This window comes from Schistocerca cancellata, chromosome 2 (genome assembly GCF_023864275.1).
Source record: "Schistocerca cancellata isolate TAMUIC-IGC-003103 chromosome 2, iqSchCanc2.1, whole genome shotgun sequence".
Lineage (NCBI taxonomy): Eukaryota > Metazoa > Arthropoda > Insecta > Orthoptera > Acrididae > Schistocerca > Schistocerca cancellata.
In genome coordinates, this window is record NC_064627.1 from 1,016,921,029 (window position 1) to 1,016,946,589 (window position 25,561).

Sequence of the window (25,561 nt, forward strand, 5' to 3'; positions counted from 1 at the left end):
CATGAGGGAGAACCATGGGCTGCTGCATAAGGGCGGGGCAATGTAATCAGTGGCGAATGGCAGTTCTGCACTATCCCACACGATTGTCGTCGGTAAGTGTTGTGTCAAGGTCTCATTCTTCCAATGGTCTTCGAAGAGACACGGCAGTGTTGCTCCTGCCGAAAACCACTGAGGTGACGAAAGTCTTGGCGTATCTCCTAATATCGTGTCGAACCTCCTTTTGCCTGGCACAGTGCAGTAACTCGACGTGGCATAGGCCCATCAAGTCGTTGGAAGTCCCCTGCAGAAATATTGACCCATACTGCCTCTGTAGCCGCCCGTAATTACGAAAGCGTTGCCGGTGCAGGATACTGACGACGGACTGACCTCTCGATTATGTCCCATCCCGGGAGCCCTGGGTGGCCAAATCATTCGCTCGAATTGTCCACAATGTTCTGACATGCCGCGCTATCTTCCACAAAAATTACATTGTTGTTTGGGAACGTGAAGTCCATTAATGACAGCGAGTTGTTTCCAAGTAGCCGAATATAGTCAACACGAGTCAATGATCGGTTCAATTGGACCATGCAAACACAGTAAACACCATTATGGAGACACCACCAGCTTGTACAGTGCCTTGTTGACAACTTGGGTCCACGGCTTCGTGGGGTCAGTGGAACACTCGAACCCTACCATCACCTCTTACTAACTGGAATCGGGACTCATCTGACCAGGCCACGGTTTTCCAATCTTCTAGGGTCCAACCGATATGGAGAAGCAAGATGCTGCAGGAGATGTCTGCTGTTAGCAAAGACATTCGCGTCGGTCGTCTGCTGCCATAGCCCATTAAAGCCAAATTTGACCATACTGTCCTAACGGATACGCTCATCGTACTTAACCACATTGATGTCTGCGATTATTTGACGCATTGTTGCTTTTCTTTTAGCACTGACAACTCTACGCAGACTCCGCTGGTATCGATCGTTAAGTGAAGGCCCTTGTCTGTGGTGAGAGGTAATGCATTAAATTTGGTTTTCTCGGCACAATCGTGACACTGTGGATCTCGGAATACTGAATTCCCTAACGGGTTCCGAAATGGAATGTCACGTGTGTTGCGGCCTAAAGTCAAGCGCCGGAACGTCAGTCGGGAACGACAGCGCAGAGAGGGCTGTGACAAGACGTTAACCAATTGCACGCTGACCGACCCCTCCTCTCTAGGACAACAACGTGACGGCAGCGACCTCTACGCGGAGTAGACATAAGCGCCGCGCCGACTGGTCGCGGCCCAGTGCTACAGCAGCGAGGTCAAGAAGAGCATCAAGACTAGTCATTTCGCTTCTAGTATGTAGCATTGACTATACTGAAGGGATATCTTATTTTGTCTGTCGCCCTTTGCTTGCGACACATCTCTTTAACACAAAGTAAAGTATTGTAATCATTTTCTTTTGTAAAAGATTCATTAATACGATTTACTTGAATTGTTGTCCAGCGAACGGAGAAAGCAGGTTTCCTAGGCACCCCATATTTGACGAGCAGCCAGGATTCAACGACATGTGTCTAGCTCCAACTACACTCCTCGAAATGGAAAAAAGAACACATTGACACCGGTGTGTCAGACCCACCATACTTGCTCCGGACACTGCGAGAGGGCTGTACAAGCAATGATCACACGCACGGCACAGCGGACACACCAGGAACCGCGGTGTTGGCCGTCGAATGGCGCTAGCTGCGCAGCATTTGTGCACCGCCGCCGTCAGTGTCAGCCAGTTTTCCGTGGCATACGGAGCTCCATCGCAGTCTTTAACACTGGTAGCATGCCGCAACAGCGTGGACGTGAACCGTATGTGCAGTTGACGGACTTTGAGCGAGGGCGTATAGAGGGCATGCGGGAGGCCGGGTGGACGTACCGCCGAATTGCTCAACACGTGGGGCGTGAGGTCTCCACAGTACATCGATGTTGTCGCCAGTGGTCTGCGGAAGGTGCACGTGCCCGTCGACCTGGGACCGGACCGCAGCCACGCACGGATGCACGCCAAGACCGTAGGATCCTACGCAGTGCCGTAGAGGACCGCACCGCCACTTCCCAGTAAATTAGGGACACTGTTGCTCCTGGGGTATCGGCGAGGACCATTCGCAACCGTCTCCATGAAGCTGGCTACGGTCCCGCACACCGTTAGGCCGTCTTCCGCTCACGCCCCAACATCGTGCAGCCCGCCTCCAGTGGTGTCGCGACAGGCGTGAATGGAGGGACGAATGGAGACGTGTCGTCTTCAGCGATGAGAGTCGCTTCTGCCTTGGTGCCAATGATGGTCGTAAGCGTGTTTGGCGCCGTGCAGGTGAGCGCCACAATCAGGACTGCATACGACCGAGGCACACAGGGCCAACACCCGGCATCATGATGTGGGGAGCGATCTCCTACACTGGCCGTACACCACTGGTGATCGTCGAGGGGACACTGAATAGTACACGGTACATCCAAACCGTCATCGAACCCATCGTTCTACCATTCCTAGACCGGCAAGGGAACTTGCTGTTCCAACAGGACAATGCACGTCCGCATGTATCCCGTGCCACCCAACGTGCTCTAGAAGGTGTAAGTCAACTACCCTGGCCAGCAAGATCTCCGGATCTGTCCCCCATTGAGCATGTTTGGGACTGGATGAAGCGTCGTCTCACGCGGTCTGCACGTCCAGCACGAACGCTGGTCCAACTGAGGCGCCAGGTGGAAATGGCATGGCAAGCTGTTCCACAGGACTACATCCAGCATCTCTACGATCGTCTCCATGGGAGAATAGCAGCCTGCATTGCTGCGAAAGGCGGATATACACTGTACTAGTGCCGACATTGTACATGCTCTGTTGCCTGTGTCTATGTGCCTGTGGTTCTGTCAGTGTGATCATGTGATGTATCTGACCCCAGGAATGTGTCAATAAAGTTTCCCCTTCCTGGGACAATGAATTCACGGTGTTCTTATTTCAATTTCCAGGAGTGTATTATTTCGCGTTCGGAGTCTACTAATTTTCGTTGTGCGGCCATAATCACATCGGTAACCATTTCACATGACTCACCTGAATACAAATGACAGCTTCGCAGTGCACTCCCCTTTTATATCTAATGTACGCGATACTGCCACTCTCTGTATATGTGTATATCGCTATCCCACGACATTTGTCACCTCACTGTAGTGTGGGGTGCCATCGGGTATAACTCCAGGTCATGGCTGGTAGTGACTGGAGACGGACATATTGCATCCTCATGTGTTATCACTCATACGACATTATCGAGGAGCCATTTTTCAACAGGACAATGCTCTTCCACATATGGTACGTTTCTCTATGAACTGTCTGTGTGACTTTGAGGTACTCCTGTGGCCAGAGAGATCCCCAGATCTGTTCCAAGTTCCTAAAGGAATCATTGTGTACGTCCAGGCCAGAGTGGGCTCATAATACCATAGTCTTTCGAAATTTGACATTAAATGCAACCTTAATCACTTAAAATCTGCCAGTTGTATGTACGTGGACAAAGTTGCATTGACATTCGACCATGTCTTCTGGATGTTTCGCTTTTTGTCAGTCTGTTGTATATGGGGAATGGTTCAAATGGCTCTGAACACTATGGGACTTAACATCTGTGGTCATCAGTCCCCTAGAACTTAGAACTACTTAAACATAACTTACCTAAGGACATCACACACATCCATGCCCGAGGCAGGATTCGAACCTGCGACAGTAGCGGTCGCACTGTTCCAGACTGAAGCTCCTAGAACCGCTCGGCCACTGCGGCCGCCTGTATATGGAGAAGTTTGGATGTAAAGTAACGGAGCGGTGATCTTTGATTGTGTGAGCAATGTTTTAAAAATGAGCGTGGTTTTACTTCTCTCTCACTGACTGACGTAAAGACACGTAGGTATTCTTCAGCAAGCCGAAGTTTACGAGCACTCAGTTGGCATCACTTCTTGCTTACAGATTTTTTTCCAATAAGTGGCTGACAGAGAGGGCACATTGGATAAAAAAAATCGTTCTCATTCTCAGTTCTCTTGCTTCAACAGTCCATGGTACCTACCTGTGGGAGAGATTTGTTCTTGTGTCTTCAGTCCAAAGACTGATTTGATGCTACTCTCCATGCTACTCTATCCTGTGCAAGCCTCTTCATCTCAGAGTATCTTTTGCAACCCATATCCTTCTGAATCTGCTTAGCGTATTCATCTCTTGGTCTTCCTCTACGATTTTTACCCTCCACGCTTCCCTCCAATACTAAATTGGTGATCCCTTGATGCCTCAGAACGTCTCCTACCAAACGATCCCTTCTTCTAGTCAAGTTGTGCCACAAATTCCTCTTCTCCCCAGGTCCATTCACTACCTCATGGCAGACACTATACCTTTGATATTACTTTGGTGGAGTGTACGATTGTGTTCATATTCTGCAAACCACTGTAAAGCGCATGGCTGAGGGCACTTGTCATTGTACCATCAACTAAGGCTGTTTTACCCCTCATTAATGGCGAAACCAAGTTTTGGATCTGCGCTAAGGTCTACTGCACATTAGCAGAGTGTGGTCGCTTATGTAGCTGTCTAAATTACAGTTTCCGCTTGTTCCGACTTCGGCGACACGAAACTAGTAACTGCGCGTGGCAGGGGGCAATGTGTTCTGTCAATTGCCTGTTAACAAAGTTAAATATAAAGTAATAAATGGAGGAAATTGTTCAGTTCTTGGACATCGACGCTGTGCACAAGTGTTTGCGAGATTTCAGTTATGTGAACTACATAAACAAATAGCGATTTACTGCTGCACTTGAGGCCGTCCTATGCGACTTGAACGCGGATTGTTTGGCGATATTTGAACTGCAGAGCGAAATTCATACCATTGGAAAAACATACACAAATAAATTACGAAAAATACAAGTTAGTAAAACACCCGGCTGTGAAACAGACAACATCTGCAAAAATCCCATCGTTCCTGTTGGTGAGTTCTTTTACACTGCGCAGGAAGAGTTACACAAACTTGGTAACGTGAATTATTTATTCATTATTCATCCACGTAATGTCACAGCATAGCATCACATTTGCAAATTGTAGTAACGGCATCACATACATTTGGAACAAATTTGTCGATTATTGATTCGGGAACAAGAAATATATCCTCTTCAGTCGAATATGAATCTCCTCTTCCCAAAAAACTTACGTGATCTGTAGTTTCAGTTCGGGCAACAATACTGCAAGCGTTATAGTATGTTCTTCCTTGTTACATAAACTGTTTTCGTCAAATTCCTGGATAGCTTAAAGAACTTCTTGGGTCTGCCACAATAATTTCTTCCAGCAAGGTCTCTAAGCTATTCAGCTGATGTCTGTTATTGATCTAATCGTGAGTTAAACTTCGTTTTTTTTTATTTCTTTTGTTATGCAGCGAATCATGCACACAAGTTTTACAGCCGTGACTACTGGTGCAGCTGCCAAGACCTTCTTGTCAGAGACGACTCTGGCGCACACAAAACAGCCTCATGTGTACATTGGTGTCGCTCTGTCTACTGCCACATGTGAAAGGGTTTCCGCGAAACTTGTTTCCCGAAACGAGTTTCGCAACCTAAATGTCTACCTGCAAATGTATTTAGGGTTCCACTCTGTACCATTGGGATATCGATTGAGGGAAGAATGAAAATTTAAACGAATGTTTGTTATTTTCGTAATTAACTACATTTTACGGTCGAAATGAATTTATTGTCAGTGGGACAAATTAAAATGCGAAAATTTGAAGTAACGTCAATAATTTACATATTTATTAATTTACTGATTTATTTACAATAGTTGTAAAATACACAGGTAATAATAAACTCTCTAATATAACATTTAAAACATAGTACCAACAGAACCATTTTCATTTTTCTCATAATATGATATGCATAGCTGCTAATGCATTGCACTAACCGCCAGTACAAAGTCCATGAAATGTCTATTATATAGTCAATATGCGATAAACATTCATCACTGAGTACGATCATCAAAAGATCTATCATTTCTATTTTCATTTTCTTCTATCATGTACTTCACGCTGTCAGCTTTACCCATTTGCGCTGTTGTCACCAATATATATTTTTAACTACGTTTTTACAGTGGTAAGTATGTCAATTTTCTGATTTCACGAATGAACTTTATCTACCTTTTGTGACAGGAAATGCATAAGCATTGTTGCTGAGTCACACTTAACATTACCTGATTACTCACGATCAAACAAACTGGAGTTTGGCGATGGTGGACTTTTGCTCTATTTGCCAATAATACTTTGCAATGTTGAAATATTCGTGACTGATAACATTAGCATGCAGTTGCACTAAGTTTTCTTTTCCAATAAAATGAGAGTGCGCTTTTCTTTTACTGGAAGAAAAAATGTAATACATCTGTATCCGGATGTTATCAACTGTAGAACAGTTGTGGCCGTCCTATCAAGTGGAAGATGTTAAAACAACTTCATCAGTAATTCTGCTATGAAGACTTTTTAGAGGATGAATGTCGCTTGATAGAGGAAACTTCGTGGATAATGTCATATAACGCAGGTCCTTTTTTATGGGCTACGAACTTTTGTCATGATCTTCATCAATCGCCCACTATTGCTCTAAGTAGACACTGATCACCCCAATCCGAACGTTAAGGCAAATAAATCAGTATCTAATTAGTTAACGACGATTCTGGAAATTCTGTTTTTCATCACTAGTTACTAATCGCCTTTAGTTGACGATGATGCTGAAAATCCTGTTTTCCATTATTAGTTACTAATCGCATATAAAACATAAAATTAATGTAAATTATTGATATCCTTACTAGGAATCTACATTGTCTCATACCATTTTCGTTTCTAGCACATAAGTAAAATGAAATTTTAGTGACATTATCCCTCGTGAAATTGTCTAATGCTTAGAGAAATTTTTCCAACTCGGATGTGCTCCCAATTTGATCAGCATCAGCTGGAAAACCAATGAGCGATTAAGTGGAAAACGAACTATCAGACAACGATAGCGTATCTCCAACACAGCTCGTGGCCGGTGCTGGCTTTTTTAGGGTGTATCCCTGAAGGAAATCGGCGAAGTTAAGTAACATTTGCTAAAGACGTACTCTAGATGATGCTCTTAGAGGAAGAAGGTCGTTCGTAGAAGGGTAATTAGATGGTAAGGATCTTTCTAGTTTGGATAGATCATTGATTAGCATGAAGCATTCTTATAGGAATGTTGGAAGGACGTAGGTTACAAGCCACTGATGAGAATTTTCTTGGCATCTGATGTAATACTGATTGTTTCATTCTTCCTAACATTTGTCGTCTGACTGTTTTGATTGTACTTGTGATAAAAGAGAAAGATTTGTCACCTCCCCTCAAAACATTTCACATTTATTCTACCAACGGAGAAAATCTTCTGCAGAGTAATTTGTGTGGCAGTCGGCAGTAGCGGGCCTCGATTCATCTCATCCACCCAGAAGCTGAACAGCGTCAGGAAAACACATGGGGTCTTCTTGTACGCTGTAACGATCAAAATCCCGGAAAACCGGTCTGTTACTGTTAGCGGAAAGACGAATGTATCTCAAAACCGGTTAAATCAATTATTTTTTCAGTGATTCTGGTACAAGCTTCGTCATAAAATAGGAATCAATTCGTGCATTGAGCTTCTTCTGGATGATCATATACTACACGGAAAGTTCCGTAGATCCAAACCCAGCTAGTGTCTGATGCAGCTGCACTTACTTAAGCACGTGGTATGGACATAAAACGATGGTACTCGTGCTCAATGTGGCATCTGTTTGCTACTCTACGTACCCCCTGGAATTGGTGTGAAGTTGCTCTGCACCTGCAACATCTCGTCTATGGTAGACCGCGTATTTTATATGACAGTGACCGACGACACCAGTCCCACAACTGGGACCTACGGTAACGGTGAGCTAATTTGCTACGAACTCGTTAGTGACGATGGAAAGCAAGAATGGGCGGCTTTTGTTTTCGCCGCCGTAGCTACTTGTGAAACAGACTACGAATCACTCATCCTTCACCGTACAGCAACTGTTTCTAGCGGTGGTTTAACAACTGCGACAGCAGGTGAGTGTAAGGTCACTTGAGCGTCATCGAGGAAGACACAGTCTGTCTCCTGTGGTCCACGTCGTGCGACAGCAGACTCTCGATACTGAAGGGGTTGGACCGGCGCGGGGGCGGCGCGGAGACCTGCTGGCCGACGTCCGTGGGCGGGGGTGGCGGGGGTGGAGGCGGCGGCTGCGGGGGCGGCGTAGGCGATACTCGGCCGCAGTTGGAGCTGGCCTCATCGTCCGAGACGATGTTGATATCCTCCTCGTCGTCGTTGGGCTGCGACTGGCTCCGGTCTTCCGGAGGGTCGGCTGCCGGGGGCGGCGACGGCGGCGGCCGCTGCTGCTGCTGCTGCTGCAGGGGTGGCGGCGGCGGCGGCGGGGGCTGCTGGTGGGCGGGCGCGTGGGCGCGGTGCTTGGCCTCCCACTGGCGGCGCAGCGTGTCCAGGTCGACGGCGACGCCCTTGGCGGCCAGCTTGCGCTGCTGGCGCTCCAGCGACTTGAGCAGCTTCTTCTCGCGCCGCTCGCGCTCCTTGCGCCGCAGCTCCTCCTCCGGGATGGGCTCCCCGCTGCACGTCTGCGGGTGCGCGTTGTGCGCCGGCCGGCCGGGGCCCTTCTTCGTGTGCTCCTTCTTGCGCCACTTGGCGCGCCGGTTCTGGAACCACACCTGCAACATCGCGTCCCCACTGTCAGAGGTGACCACTGCTCTCGACAGGTACGCTTAAACTTCGTAATAACCTTATAGTACTTCTGTCACTACACCACATTCTGTTACGACCCTCCAGAAAGCCCAGCGACCTCAACAAGTCCCCCTCGACCAGTTTCCCTCTTGGTGTAGCCAATGGCTCCTCAAGATGAATCCTCCCAAAACTCAAGGAAAGACTGTAGGACGAACCACCTGTTGTTTCCGTTCCCATGACTTCTTCCTAACCATTTACGACCATGCCTTTTTTCTCTTTTTTGGTCATCATTCCTCTGGAAGGTTTGATGCAGCCTGCTACGACTTCTCTCCTATGCCAACTTCCTCTTGGAGTAGCTCTTACACCCAAGCTTCTCTATCGTTTAATAATTCAAAAACAGTCTTAATCGCATTTATTATTAATATTATTATACCGCCAACCGGTTTCAACCCAACGTAAGGGTCATCTTCTGGGTGTTTACACAATTGGTCGACTGTTGGTGGTGTCACTCGTATCTACATAACAGCAGGAAACTATCTGTTATATAGACAGGGGTGACACCACCAGCAGTCGACCAATGGTGTAAACACCCAGAAGATGACCTCTACGTTGGGTTGAAACCGGTTGGCGGTATAATAATATTAATAATAAATGCGATTAAGACTGCTTTTGAATTATTGATTAATCACACTAATTGCTGCTTCTCTCCACAACCATGTTGTCCAAGAATTATCTATCGTTTGTTGGGTATGTTCCAGTCGCTGTCACGACCCGCATTACCATTAGCCACTGGATCAATGACGAGGGCTGGTGTGCCACCCAGCCTTGATGTCGCTTTTTAGGCAGCTTCCTGTGTCCGACTAGTTGAATACTGGACTGGGACCCACGCTCTGTCTCAGTTACAAGTCTTGAATTTTTTTCGCAAATGTTCTCACGCTTTCACATGGGTGAACTCTAGATGAAGACAGATGAGATACACAGATTCCATTCCAGGGAACAAGGAATGGGGACAGGAAGGGCATCCATCCACCGTCTACCATTAACATTGCCAAACCCACAGTAACATGCTGACCTAGTGAAGATACGGTAAAGGCGAGGTAAAAAGAGAAGGTTGCAGTCTCCGTCCTCCTACAGTACCGGGTGGTATTAATTAAAGTGCAACTATTCACGGAGGTCCAGTGTGGGGCCGCAGTTATCGTATGGCAGCGAATCTTGATAGCTTTGCCAAATGCGTTAATGTGGAACCGATATACACTGGAAAAAAGTACTTCAAAGTATGGCCACCAGGTGCAACATTGGCGCTGTACAGCGACTCGTCGACTTCTCTGGTGCGCATACTGAACTAAATGTGGCAACGGCACATGTCCTGTTCCTAATCCGTTACATGAGGAAACAATTCTATACGTCTTCTCGCATTCACATGCCAGATATGCACCTGGTGACCATATTGCAACTATTTTTTTGCAGCGGAAATCGTTTCCACATTAACTCATTAGCATATCTATCATGTTCCGCTGCCGTATGATAACTGCAGCTCACACTGGAAGTCTGTGGGTATCTGCACATGAATTATAAACGCCCTGTACAACTAAACACCTTAATAGCCTTATCACAGTTCCATCGCAATACGACTCCCCCTTCCCATCCTCCAAAAATCATAACGATCCCTTCAGAACCCCCTTAATACCTCCAGGTCTACCAATGGCTCCTAAAGATGAGCCCTCCCAAAACTCAAGGAATGGCTCTGGGTTGAAGCCCCTGCTGGCTCTATTCCCATACTTCTACCTAACTATTTATGACCATCCCATCTTTTCTTTTCTTGAGTCATCATTCTTCTGACTGGTTTCATGCGACTTGTCACGATTTCTCTCCTGTGCTAACCTCTTCATCACTGAGTCCTCTTCATCAGTGAGTAGCGCTCACAGCCGAAGTTCTCTATAAGTTTCTGTAAATATTTAAGCCTCTGTCATGCCCCACCCAAATTTGCTTGCCAATCTGGATATGCTTTCTTGGTGTTTTCCCACATCTGATAGCTGAATACTTGGCAGATACCCACGTCCCGCCTGAGTTACACGATTAAAAAACATATCCATGATGTTATCACACTTTCACACGGCATACACTAGACGCAGGCAGTCGAGGTATATATATTCTGCTACAGTGCGAGAGGGATGGTGGCTGGGAGGGTACCGAGCCACCCTCTAACACTAACATTGCCAAATTCAGAGTAACAAGCTGACCTCAAGAGAATAATTGGTAAGGCCAGGAAAGCAGATTCTAATCTGTGTCTTCCACAACTGTTTCTACCCTTCAACCCCCCCCCCTCCTCCCTCCCCTGTAGTACCATCGAACTAATTCCCTGATGACTAAACGGAACTCCTTACAACTTGTCCCATCGTTCTGTGTTTTCCAAGCATTTCTTTCCATTGCCGTTTACGTGAAGAACGTTCTACGTAGTATCTTACCTTATCAGTCTACCTGATTTTCATAATTGTTCTCTAACACCATATTTGAAATTTTTCGATTCTCTTCTGGTTTCCTCGCAATCCATGATTCACTTCGATACTTGCCTGTGTCTCAGAAACTTCTTCCTCAAATTAAGAGCAACTTTTGATACTGATAGACTTCTTTCGGCCACGAATGTCCTCTTTGCCTGGTGCCAGTCTGCTTATTACGTCATCTTTGCTTCCAAGTAGTGGAATTCATTCACCTTGTCTATTTCGCAGTCCTCAGTTTGATGTTAATTTTCTCACTACCGCCATTTCTGATAATCCATATTACTTTTGTCTTTAGAAATATTTTATGGAGGTAATGTTGTACAGCTGTAATGAATGTTAAGAAATATATAACACAATACACAGCTGTAACGGTATATTTTATCAGAGACGACTGATTTGAGTCTATGCGTTTGCATAATTGATGACTCTTACGCCAATTGCGCAGATGCATAGCTGAGATAGTTTTTGGACCATTGATGGTCTGAGTCTAGACCAACATCGATCATCTCTAATTAAATATGCCGTTTCAGCTGTGTATTGCGTATTGCAGTTCTTAACTCCCGTCTTTCTTCATTTTTCTCTAAGTCTTTTTTCTGCGCTTAGCAGACTGTTTATTCCATTCAGTATGTGGTGTAATCTTTCCTCACTTTCACCGAGGATACCAATAACACAGTAAATCTTATCACTGACCATCAACATCGATCCTACTCCTGAACCATTGTTATTTCCGTCATTCTTTCTTCGATTTACAGACTGAATAGTAGGGGAGAAAGACTGCATCCCCTCCAACATCATTTTAAATACGAGATATTCATTCGTGTTCTTTCATCCCATCCGACGAAGCAACGAACAAAAATACACTATGTGATCAAAAGTATCCAGACACCCCAAAAACATACTTTTTTCTTATTAGGTGCATTGTCCTGCCAGGTCCTTTATATTAGGGACCTCAGTAGTCATTAGACACGTGAGAGAGCAGAATGGGGCTCTCCGCGGAACTCACGGACTTCGTAAGAGGTCAGGTGATTGGGTGTCAAATGGTTCAAATGGCTCTGAACACTATGAGACTTAACATCGGAGGTCATCAGTACCCTAGAACTTAGAACTACTTAAACCTAACTAAACTAAGGACATCACACACATCCACGCCCGAGGCAGGATTCGAACCTGCGACCATAGCAGTCGCGCGGTTCCGGACTGATGCCCCTAGAACCGCCCGGCCACCGCGGCCGGCGATTGGGTGTCACTTGTGTCATACGTTTGCTCGCGAGATTTCCGCACTCCTAAACATCCCTAGGTCCACTGTTTCCGATGTGATAGTGAACTGGAAACGTGAATGGACACGTACAGCACAAAAGCGTACAGGCCGACCTCGTCTGTCGAGTGACAGAGACACGGAAATTCTAAACTGCATCAGGATCCACTGCAAGTACTATAACAGTTAGGCGGGATGCGAGAAAACTTGGATTTCATGGTCGAGCGGCTGCTCATAAGCCACACGCCACGCCGGTAAATGCCAAACGACGCCTCACTTGTCGTAACGAGCGTAAACATTGGACGATTGAATAGTGGAAAAACGTTGGGTGTAGTGACGAATCACAGTGGCGATCCGATGGCAGGTTGTGGGTATGGCTAATGTTCTGTGAACGTAATCTGCCAGTGTGTGTAGTGTCAAAAGTAAAATTCCGAGGCGGTGGTGTTATGGTGTGGTTGTGTTTTTCATGAAGGGGGATTGCACCCGTTGTTGTTTTGGGTGGAACTTTTACAGCACAGGCCCCCAGTGATGTTTTAAGCACCTTCTTGCTTCCTACTGTTGAAGAGCAATTCGGGGACAGTGATTGCATCTTTCAACACGATCGAGCACCTGTTCATAATGCACGGCCCGCGGTGGTGTGGTTACACGACAATGACATCCCTGTAATGGACTGGCCTGCACAGAGTCCTGAGTTGAATCCTATAGAGCACCTTTGAGTTGTTTTGGAAGTCTGTGCCAGACCTCACCGACCGACATCGATACCTCTCCTCAGTGCAGCACTCCGTGAAGAATGGGCTGCCATTCCCCAAGAAACCTTCCAGCACCTGATTGAACGTATGCCTGCGAGAGTGGAAGCTGTCATCAAGGCTAAGGGTGGGCCAACACCATATTGAATTCCAGAATTACCGATGGATGGCACGACGAACTTGTAAGTCATTTTCAGCCAGGTGTCCGGATACTTTTAATCACATGGTGTATCTCGACTAATTCTTGACCAGCAGTTAACGAGAAAAGATTCACGCTGTCTATGCAACAGAATAGATGACAAATGAGTAAAACTACTGAAGGGTTGAACATAGGAAATGCACCCCTCTCGTATCCTCCTTTTTCTTGTGCCTTCGTCTGACATCGTCGCAGGATCGGCATGATTATTCACTACTACAACGTCTGACAAGTATGAAAATAATAAATTAATACTAATGAAGTATACTTATGAAATATTCAATTAAACGTAATACAGTAAATTTAATATGTTAGAAGCACTTCTTAAATTACAAAATTAGAATGTTTTAATTGAAAATTAAATATAAATTTGTGAAAGCGGCGCAGGATCCTGAATGGGGAGATTAAGATAATGAACCATTCTTTGCAAATGAACATGCCATTAGGTCTGGGGAACCGAATGATGAGCCAAAACATTATGACCACCTGCGTAATAGCTTGTTTGTCCGTCTTTGGAGCGAAATACATCACTGATTCTGCGTATCAGGGATCCGACAGTTTGTTGGTAGGTTTATGGAGGTATCTGGCATTAGATGTCGACGCACAACTCACGTACTTCGCGTACATAACGGGCCGCTAATTACGCATACGCGGTGATGGCACCCGATACTGGCCCAGATGGGTTCTATAGGACTTACATCAGGCGTATTTAGTCCCCGAGACATCAACGTGAGTTCACTGTAATGCTCCTCAAAGCACGGTAGCACCGTTCTGGCTCCGAGACACGGACATTTACACTGCTGGGAGTTGACATCGCCATCGGGGAAGACATCAAGCATGGAGGCACGCAGGTGATTCCCAGCTGTCAGCATATCTTTGGTTAGCACCATAGGTCCAATGCAAGCGCGGGAGAGTGTCTCCCACAGCAGAATACTACTCCGATCAGCCTGCGCCTAAAGCGCGCTGCGCGTTTCGGACCGCCATTCACCTCGACGACGCCGTTAGTGGAGAAGACCATCGACCTATTGTAGCAAAATATGATTGACCCGAAGAGCCGACGCGTTTCCATTGAAATCTCGATGGTCCCGTGCCCCCTGCAATCGTAACTGCCGATGTTGTTGGCTCAACATGTGAACACGTAGGGGTGGTCTGCTGCGGAACTCGTTGTTCAACAATGTACGATGACTGGAGTGCTCCGAATTATTTATGCATGCACCAGCTCCTTCGGCAGAAATGTCACAGCCCACTTTACAGAACTTACAAGCTTCCGAACCCCACACGTTCTGTAACGAGTCATGGACGTCCAACCATTTAGCGCCTAGTGGTAGTTTCGCTGTCCTTCCACCTCTTTCTGTAGATGCTCATGTCAGTAGCAAGTGAACATTCGACCAGCTTTGCAGTTTCCCACACACTCGTTGACAGGCTCTAAGTTATAATAAGTTGCCCTTTCTGAAAGTTGCCTATCTCAATGTATATCCCCATTTCCAGCCCATATCTTCGCTAGGGCGATCCCCTATCCGTTTCTGCTCCGCTTATATACTTTTGCTACCGAGTCATGTGCCAGCAACGCCATCAGGCGGTATCCAACATCGCACTGTGCGTGGTCGTAATGTTTCGGCTTATCAGTGTGTGTAATGTACGAGGCCTGGTAACAACACCACACACGAACCGCAGTAATGCACTGTGCTGGCCGTTCTACCCGTCACAGAGATTTGCAGCTGTCGCCAGTTACATACCAATCGATGTTGAGCAGGAATACGAACATTCGTGGACATCCAACCATGAGGTGCGGGTGCTTCATTCCTTTCATTAGGGAGTTAAATAATACAATTTTAACCTTTGTTTATTAATAATAATGTTCTCATAAGTTACGACATGAGTTTCGGGTGCTTCACCCTTTTTATCGGGGATTATAAGTAACATGTTTTTAAGCTTTCTTTATTAATAACATTGCACCCATACCATACACATTTGTCTGTCTGTAAGGCCGGTATTACACTATCAAATTTCTTTGTCCAATATCTTTGTCCAATATCTTTGTCAAAGATATTTGATAGTGTAATAGGGACTTTGTCAAATGTCGTCCAATATTTGATCAAATCTAGGGCCTCTCTGTATATTTGATCAAAGAAACCGCTTGTCTTCTGTTCACTGCAATGTGACATGTTACCACATGGAGCGCTAGCATCGCTGCAGCGTACTGTCGTCTGTAGTGTTTTTATAACCATTGCCGGTAAATACAATTGGTGTGTGCCGACAACTACAAAATTAATAGAGATGTCTGAAGCTCATGAGGTGCTTTACAACGTGAGGCACCCTGAATACAAAAATAGATTAAGAAGATTGGAGACCTAACCTGATCTAAGCTAACCTAACCTAACATAACCCTCTCCTGTAGCAAGGAATGGGAGTGTTATAGTGAGCCTGTCTTCAGAAGATGTAGCAGTTCTTAAGTGAATATTGTGCTTTGTGATATGAGGATACACTTCATTGAGCACATACAGAAATGTATGCTCATCCATTCTTAAGTAATTGATGTACGACTTGACGTCTTCCACTGTAAGCTCACGTAACAAGTTTTGTTGAATGCTTTTATCGTGTCGTCGTAAAACCCACGGCTTCACCCAGATTAGATTATTTTTTCGTTCCATAGATCCGTGCTGAGGAGAGCCTCGTGGATGTGGAACATGTCGATTTTTTTAAGCTGAAATAACAATACTAATATTGTGAATAAATACAATACATCATTTGTTTCTATTAAAAATTTCGCCAATGGAGTAGAAGTAGTTGGCCAGTAGTAAGTCTTTCAGGCTCCTTTTAAACTGATCTTTATTTCTAACTAAATTTTTTATGTTTCCTGGAAAATTATTGAAGATGAGTGTTCCTGAGTAGTGGACCCCTTTTTGAACTAAAGTAAGTTGGTTGGTTTGTGGGATTAAAGGGACCAGACTGCGATGGTCATCGGTCCCTTTTTCCAAATACTAAAAACACCCACAGAGAATAAAAACGAGTAACAGAATAGATCACAGACGCTTTTAAGTCCTTGTGCAGATCATTTTTGTTCCTGGTATTGTATGTATGAACTGAGTTGTTTGTTGGGAAAAAGATATATTATTTACGACAAATTTCATTAAGAAGTAAATATACTGAGAGGCAGTAGTTAGTATACCCAGTTCTTTGAAGAGGTTTTTGCAGGAGGTCCGTGAATTTACTCCACAAATAATACGTATTACACGCTTTTGGACCAAAAAATTTGTTTGACTTCAAGATTTACCCCAAAATATTATCCCAAATGACATTATGGAATGAAAGTATGCAAGCTTTTTCATTTTTATGTTTCCTATGGCTGCTAACACTCGAATTGCAAATACAGATTTCTTAAGGCCTTTCTGCAGTTCTGTGGTGTGCTCCTCCCAACTGAATTTATTATCAAGTTGTAATCCCAGGACTTTTAAGACTGTGAACCTCGTATGTATGGTTCCATTTTTTCCCCCACTTCTTTACCGCATGTGCACACAATGCAATTGGAGTACGTAGAACTGCTGCGGTTAGTAACAAGTTGTTGTCAGCCATCTTGAACTTTGACGAAAAATTTGATGACAGTGTAATACCCCCTCTAGCGCTACGTCAAAGATCTTTGTCAAATATATTGGACGGAATATTGGATCACATCTTTGATCAAATCTTTGACAAAGAAATTTGATAGTGTAATACCGGCCTAAGCTCCATATTTATATTAGGAGCTCTTATTTGTAGTTTTTCGGTAGTTCACGAAGATCAGCGTTTGCAGTAGTAGGACAGAGACTTACGGCGACGCGCGACTCCTTGAGGTCGAGGCGCATGGCGAGCGCCTCGCGCATGAAGACGTCCGGGTAGTGGGAGGCGAGGAAGGCCCTCTCCAGCTCCTCCAGCTGCCAGCTGTTGAAGTTGGTGCGCGACCGCCGCCGCTTGCTGCCGCCGCCGCCGCCACTGCCGTCGTCAGCCGCGTCCCCCCCGCTGGAGCTGCCGCCTGCCAACAGGTGCACCAGTCCGTTCCCAAGTGTGCCACGTGTCGCGAGGGCCATCGCATGAATCACTCACAGGTTGGCAACACTGTCAACTATATAGAATGACAAGACAAAAACGTGCTGTAGAAGCTCGCGCATATGAAGGCCTTATTTCAATAGTGGTACAAGTACATTACCTACACTTTTCTGCCCATAATGCTTCTGAAATTAATGATCCAAACAAACAGAAAGAAAGGTTCATCTCTAGCAAGAAGCCATATGCTTGAATATTTCTGGTATCTCAGCTGCATATTTTTCAGCGCTCATTTAACTTTAGGACTCTGTATCTCAAGATGAACAAAAATTGACTTGTACCACTATTGAAATAAGCCCGTCATATTATCTTGTCACTTGCGCAGGCTCACTTTCTCCTGCTCAGAGCTGAACGAAGCTTCTCCTTCTTTCCGAATAATCCAAGCATTAAGTGAGTGCAGAAATTAATAACCTTAAAAGGAAAAAAAATGAGCGGATAGGAAATTAAACCTGGAACACAGTTTCTTTTTCATGAAACTCCGCAAAACGGCAAGGAACGGTTTTTCCTACATAACTAACAAACTATAGCTCCGACAGAAAAATGTTAAAGCAGCTAGTAGTAGGGGTTAAAATGAGATTTCGATTTCTTTTTCATTACTATCGGTTATATTTTCAGATTTCGAGATATATCTAAAAAACCGTTAAAAACTGGGCATTGGATACCTCGTCAATGCACACGTTTCCTTACTTGCCCTCAGTAAGTCAAAAACAATACTTGGTGAAAAATTAAAAACGTTAATTATTTTTCGAGATTTATCGATTTTTTTAGGCGCTCTCAATATTTGTCTAGAGTATCTCAGTGAGTGGCTCCACAGTAACGGTTTTAAGCTTATTTTCTTGATAAATAGTTGTGCTACCGAGCTATTAAATACCCTTTACAGTTTTATTTACTCTAAGAATCAAAAAAGACTTCCAAAAACTTGCACTTGCGTTGAGTGTGTTATTTTTATTTTCTGTCTCGATTTTTATTCTGTGGAAATAGCTCTTAAAGAAAGAAATTGCTAGCATTTTTTCAAGAATTGAACTATTTTTAAATTCGTAAAAAGATTTCTTTATTTAAAAATTACTTTAACGCATAAAAATTGAGACAGTTACTAAAAAAGGCACCCAACAAAAGCGCAAGTTTGTCGAGTCATTTTTTGATCTTTACAATTAAGTAAATAGTAAAAACTATTTAATAGCGTGATAGCAGATCTCTTTACGAAGAAAATAACCCTAAAACCGTTATTGTATAGCCATCCATTGGTGGCCAATTATCGAGAGCTCCTGTTTTTCGAAATATCAATATATGTCGAAAAATAATTAATTTTTTTTAATTTTTAAAGAAGTACTGTTATGGCTTACCGCGGGCTATACTTATAGTAACAGCAAATAGCAGGACGTGAATAGTAACCAGTTTTAACGGTTTCTCCGATATTCTCTTCGATCTCAACTACAGTTTCCTTATTTAGGAAAAACAACGTTTTGCAACTTGGCGGATTTTTTTGCCATGTTCGCCATCTTTGTTAGAGTTTTATGGAAAAGGAACTCCATTCAAAATTTAATTTCCTATACACTCATTTTTTTTTCTTTTCAGGTAATAATTGTAGCAAATTTAACAACTGACCGTCACACAATGCTTGAAGTGCAAGTGGTGGCCCACACTATCGCCTCCTTAGCTATGTGGTTCGTTCGTTATAAGCGTCCGTGTCATTATTTTAAGCACTGATTTTCTTATTGAGTTCTCTAGTTCGAGGGTACTGACATATTGAGTTATTGGCTCTACTTGTATAATCTGTTAATACGACCGGCCACAGATTGGCTAGCAGTATCTACAATAATAATCAACCACCGGTTTCGGCAATTGTTTGCAGTCTTCATATGTGACTAATCCACTAACAGCTTCGCCATGATACGTAACAGTTCGAGTTATGCTCTTCGAACATCATAAAGTCGTATAAAATATGTCAATGAATTGTTTTACACGAGATCTTAGAGTTCAGAGTGCGTAACTGGAACTGTTATTACCATGTCGAAGCTGATTGTGGATTAATCACATCTGAGGATGGCAGCCGGTTGCCGAAACTAGTAATGCGAACATTTTAATTACTATGTGATCTTGACGTAATAAATTGTTATACAAACATTTAAAAGGTCGAGCAGTTCCGATTGACAATACGTCAACTTTTAAATAACCGCTAGCTGCAGCTTACAAGTTCTGCTCGTGAGTAGGTTTTTTGATGATTTAGTCAGACAGACAAAACTACGGTAGTCTTAGCCCCGTCTTGTCGGCACCGAAACTAAATTTATTGTGTGGTATCCCTTCCTGTGATTGTAGTAATGCCAGCCAGTGACCTTAAAGAGCAGTACATATTCATTCTCTAGATCTTTTTTTGGACACAATCTCTTCAGGAGTTTGTGACCCAAATACACAGTAAGACAAAAAAATTCTTTGGTTGTCATCTGTGGCACCTTTACAGCATAGCGGCACGTCGACGATTTCTATGCCCCGCTTCGTTGTTCATCATGGCAAGCCATCCTATTCCAGCAACATAATGCCCGCTTGCACAGGGCGAGAATTTCTACTGCTTGTCTTCGTGCTTGCCGAATCCCACCTTGGCTGTCAGGGTCCGCCTGATCTCATCCCAAATGAGAATGTTTGGAGCGTTATGTGTAGGGTCCTTCTATCATCACAGGATTTTGACTATCTAATGCGCCAGTTGGACAGAATTAAGTATGATATCCCTCAAGAGGCCACCAACAACCTGTCGTCCAATTCCAAGCCGAATAACTGCTTGGGTAATGGCCAGAGATGGACCAATGCGTTATTGACGTGTTCAATTTGTGAACCTCTTCCTCTTGAATGAATCATCCAATTTTTCTGAAATTGTGATCAACTGTTTGTCTGTACATGCCCACCATATCTAGCGATTTCCGTCCAATTCGGATAACTTCTTCGTGGCACATTTTTAGTGTATTTGGTGTCTTTTGGTCTCTAGTGCTTCGAACTGAAATTCATTATGGTGCGGTTTCATCCCACACACCAAACCACAGAACACGAACGGGATTATTTTTCTATTCGCATCGTGTACAGATGTTTCTTGAAGTTCCAATGGTCTGACAGTATACTTACCATGCGTTTAATATGTCTCCTGTTGTCTGTGCAATTACGGACCAAGTCATTTTAGGCACAGCCTACTTCTCCACTGTTTTTTTTTCTTTGTTGTTATTACTTCTCCACTGAAGCCTTGAGCGGATAAATATAGCTGTAGGAGAGAACGCCTATCCGGATCCCATGACGTTTTCTTTGTTTGAATGACTTCACGACAGCTGCAACTGTTATTTTTCATTTTATTTCTGTACTGAAGTCGAATTTCGGTCTTTCCGCAGCTTCAAATGAGCTTTTAAAAGAATTCTGTAAATAAAATACAGGACATTTCAAAAAGAACGTACGTATTACTAAGTATTATGTTGTCAAAACTATCGATCGCTGCGCCACAGATCGATTAATGACGGAACGAGTAATTGTCTAGTTTATAAGTACTGCCGCTAGATGTCGGTTGTTTTCAGTTTGCTTCATTACCCTCACAGATATCAGTATGGCTACTCCGCAGCAGAAATCGTTTTGTGTTCTCGAGTTTGCGAAGTGTAATTCCTAGATAACAGTACAAAAACGTTCCTCCGAATGGATTCGTAGATGCTACCGACAGTTTGTAGACACAGGATGTGCATGTAATGAAAAAGAGTACTGGCCGCCCTCACGTTTCCGACGAAAATGTCGCACGAATTCGTACAAGAACAACAACAACTTGACGTGTTTGAGACGTTGGTTGGTTATGAAGCCGTACGAGTTACACTGTTACAGGCTCTACGTCATGGCGACCGTTGCAAACATGTGGCATTTTTTGACAAGCTTCAGTATTCTATTGACAATGATAACACTTTCACACAACGCATCTGTTTAGTGATGAGCCGTCTTTACCGAGCGAGGTAGCGCAGTGGTTAGCACACTGGAGTCGAATTCGGGAGGACGACGGTTCAAACCAGCGTCCGGCCATCTTCATTTAGGTTCCCCGTGATTTCCGTAAACTACTTAAGGCTAATGCTGGAATGGTTCTCTTGAAAAGTGCACGGCCATTTCCTTTCCCGTACTTCCTTAATCAGAGTTTGTCCTCCGTTTGTAATGAACTCATTGTCAAAAATGGTTCAAATGGCTCTGAGCACTATGGGACTTAACGTCTATGGTCATCAGTCCCCTAGAACTTAGAACTACTTAAACCTAACTAACCTAAGGACAGCACACAACATCCAGCCATCACGAGGCAGAGAAAATCCCTGACCCCGCCGGGAATCGAACCCGTGAACCGAACTCATTGTCAACGGGACGTTAAACAGTAATCTCCACCTCCTCCATGCACCGTCTTTCCACCATAGTGGAAAGGAAAACAAACTGAGCGTACGAATTTTGGGCCTACGGAACGCACATGCACACATTGAATATGATACACATGAGATTCACCCAAAGTCAAAGTGTTTTGTGCGATATCGCACACATCTGCTTACGGTCCATCCTTCTTTTATAGGAACACAGTCAATGGTCAGTAGCATCTTTCTATATAACAAAACTGGTTGTTTCCGAGGCTCAACGAGGACAACTTAATTTTTCAGCGAGATGAGACACCCCCTCAGTGGAGTCGCAAAATGCTGAATTTCAGAATGAAACTCTTCCGAGCCGTTGGACTGGTCGTCAAACAGCTGGTGACGTAGCGCTTCCCAGCTGGCCTCCACGGTTTTCGGACTTGACCCCTGTGACTTCTTCCTGTCGGGTTTCATTAAGGACAACCTTTGTACAGCAACACTACCACAGATCCCGGAAGAGCTGAAGAACTGGATCCGTACTGCTATAACACCAGTGACGATGAACATGGTTACCTGAATACGGGAGGAATTCCAGTATCGATGCGATGTTTTTCGTTTCGGAGGTGGAGGACAATTTGAGTTTGAGAGATTCTTAAATGCGTATTCCAAGTTTCATAGTTCTTTGTCTTACAGTTTAATAAATATATGTATTCTACATCATGAATTCTTAGATCTTGACTAGATTCTTTTTACTTAACGTTAAAAATATTGACTAAACAGAATATAAGTTACATTAGATTTAATAATTTACTCGGTACCGTACAGATGTTATGCCTTTGATCATAAAATATGTGCAGATGGCAGATATTCCCTATTTACCGGAAGTTAATTTTACAAAGAACTTTAGCCAAAGGTACACTGCATTTTTTCAGAGATGGTACACACAACCTGCCACTGTTCTGTGGTCCAGCGACGATGTTCGGAGGCCCATGTCAGTCGTTCAGTAATGTGATTAGGTGTCAAGGAAGGAACACGAGTCGGTCACAGGCTGTTTCAACCTATGTTGTGAGACTCCGTACAGCTGTGGGTAGAAATGGGTTCCTGACTCTCCACAGTCGTGTTGCGGTTGATCTAAGTCACAGTAGGAAGTCGCTCACCCCTTGTGGCCCTGAAGACACGAGGTGACATTCGTGTCTCAAAATCTCGTGATGGTCCTGTATCGCAGTGTACGCGTTTAGAAGTATTGGCTCTGTAATACTGATGACCCACTGTTGATCTCGAACAGCTGAATTCTTGTGTAATCTCGGATATGCTAAGACCAGTGCGTCTGCACCGATTATCATCCCACGTTCAAAGTAGATTAACGCGAAAATGGCCGCGAAATTAGTTATTTGTAACAGAAGGCTCAAGCCGAATTTGGTATTTGTAACAGAAGGCTCAACTGCCAGGTCTACACGCCTGCGCTACGCCGCATCTACCCAAAACATCTGGTTGTCACACAAAGCACATCTCCATAAGAGATAAACCTTCGTCTGAATTTTGGCTACATAGTTTTCAGAATGCAAATTTCACTCTGCAGCGGAGTGTGATATGAAACTTCCTGGCAGATTAAAACTGTGTGCCGGACCGAGACTCGAACTCGGGACCTTTTCCTTTCGATGGCAAGTGCTCTACCAACTGAGCTACCCAAGCACGGCTCGCGACCAGTCCTAACAGCTTTCATTCCGCCAGTACCTCGTCTCCTACCTTCCAAACTTCGCAGCAGCTCTCCTGCATACCTTGCAGAACTAGCACCCTTGGTAGAGCACTTGCCCGCGAAAGGCAAAGGTCCCGAGTTCGAGTCTCGGTCCGGCACACAGTTTTAATCTGCCTGGAAGTTTCATACGCAGTTTTTATTGGATTCATGAGCAACAATATACGAGGGTCATTCAATAATTAATGCAATTCATTTTCTTCTGAAATCAGATTGGTTTTATTCAGTATTCCAATACACTACATTATTCCCCATTCTTACGCCTTCGTTCAGTGTAAAGGCCTTACACCACCTTACTGGTATGGTCTGTATGCCCGCATGGTACCTCTCTCTGGTCGAGTGTGTCAGCAGTATTGTAAGTAGGCTGTTTAGGTTTTCTTATTGGTAACGCCACGTAGCGCTCTGTATGAAAATCACTAGCTGTGCTGTGTGCAGTCTGTGGCTAGTTTGCATTGTTGTCTGCCATTGTAGTGTTGGGCAGTTGGATGTTAACACCGCGTAGCGTTGCGCAGTTGGAGATCAGCCGCCAGCAGTGGTGGAAGTGGGGAGAGAAATGGCGGAGTTTTGAAATTTGTAAGACTGGATGTCATGAACTGCTATGTATATTATGATTTTTCAACACTCTTAAGGTAAATACAGTGTTTGTTCTCTATCAAAACATTTAATTTGCTAACTATGCCTATCAGTAGTTAGTGCCTTCAGTAGTTTGAATCTTTTATTTAGCTGGCAGTAGTGGCGCTCGCTGTATCGCAGTAGTTCGAGTAACGAAGATTTTTGGTGAGGTAAGTGATTTGTGAAAGGTATAGGTTAATGTTAGTCAGGGCCTATTCTTTGTAGCTATTACTGAAAGTCAGATTGCGTTGCGCTGAAAGTATTGTGTGTCACTTTAGTGAATGTTTGAGTACGTTCAGTTTTGCTCAGCTGTTTGAAAAGCAAATAATGTAAGAGGTTTATCAGCACAGTAATTCATAAATTTTTCTAGGGGGACGTTTCAGTATCAACAGACACGTCCAGCTGTGCAGCGAGGTGTTTTGCTGTGATCCGCCGATCACCTCGTTCCGACAATGCAGTAGTCACAGTCGTGCGCAGTTCGCCACCACACCTGGGAAGTCGGGCAGGTTTGCGCCACCTTGTTGCGATGATGACAGTCGTCTCGCCCAACGATTCACTGAGCTTTTGTTCGCTGCCAGGTCGCCGTAGACATTCTCCAAGTGCCTTTGAATATCTGCGATGCTCTGGTTTTCCGACAACAGAAACTCAATGACAGCTCTCTGCTTGGAAGGGACCCTTGTTATCGAGGCCACTTTGAAGGCTACGTATAGCATCGCCATCTATCGGAACTTCATCAAATTGAAGAGGCTGAGGTGGGAATATTCCGTGATGTCCCATAACAAATTTTATATTTTTTCAATCGAAACTGGCCGAGAAAGGGAAGTGTTCCATTACTTATTGAACAACCCTCGCAGCTGCTACTAGTCAACACAAACCCCCCTATGTGCATGTAGAGGGAGGGAGGAGGGTGGGATAAAAGAAGAAATTACGAAAAAACCAAATTTCGCAAAAGAAATGGTCAAATCTTTTGTGAAATGATCTGTCTAAAACTAAGAAATGAAATAAATCAGAGAAAGATTTGACGTGTGTCATTTACTATACATGATTTCGAGAATTAATTCAAAGACGTTAAAGTTCTTTTTTAATTACATTTAATTAAAGTTAAATACCTATAAGTTTGTTTTATTATTATTAAGTGATTATTTTCATACATTTATTTACCGAGGATTATAGCTACTTATGTTTTAGCTTAAAATAAATTATTGTATTATAAAATATATAATAATATGTAAATTAATATTAAATATTATTATAATTGGATATAATAAATAAGATTAATAATATAAAATATAAAATATTATATTAATATAAATAATTATATTAATTATAATAATATTATAATAAAGTCCTGCCCGCATCTCGTGGTCGTGC

The 25,561-nt window shown here is 43.9% G+C and overlaps 1 protein-coding gene across 1 annotated transcript in view; it reads right to left on the reverse strand.

The window, feature by feature from the left end:
* LOC126160602 (homeobox protein unc-4) overlaps positions 1 to 25,561 on the reverse strand; it is a gene marked incomplete at its 5' end in the record, with an annotated part of 168,392 nt that overhangs the window by 45,536 nt on the left and 97,295 nt on the right. The window contains 2 exons of the mRNA XM_049916916.1: positions 8,423 to 8,700; positions 17,218 to 17,417. Coding sequence (XP_049772873.1) covers positions 8,423 to 8,700; positions 17,218 to 17,417 — 478 coding nt within the window. The remainder of the gene's footprint in view (positions 1 to 8,422; positions 8,701 to 17,217; positions 17,418 to 25,561) is intronic.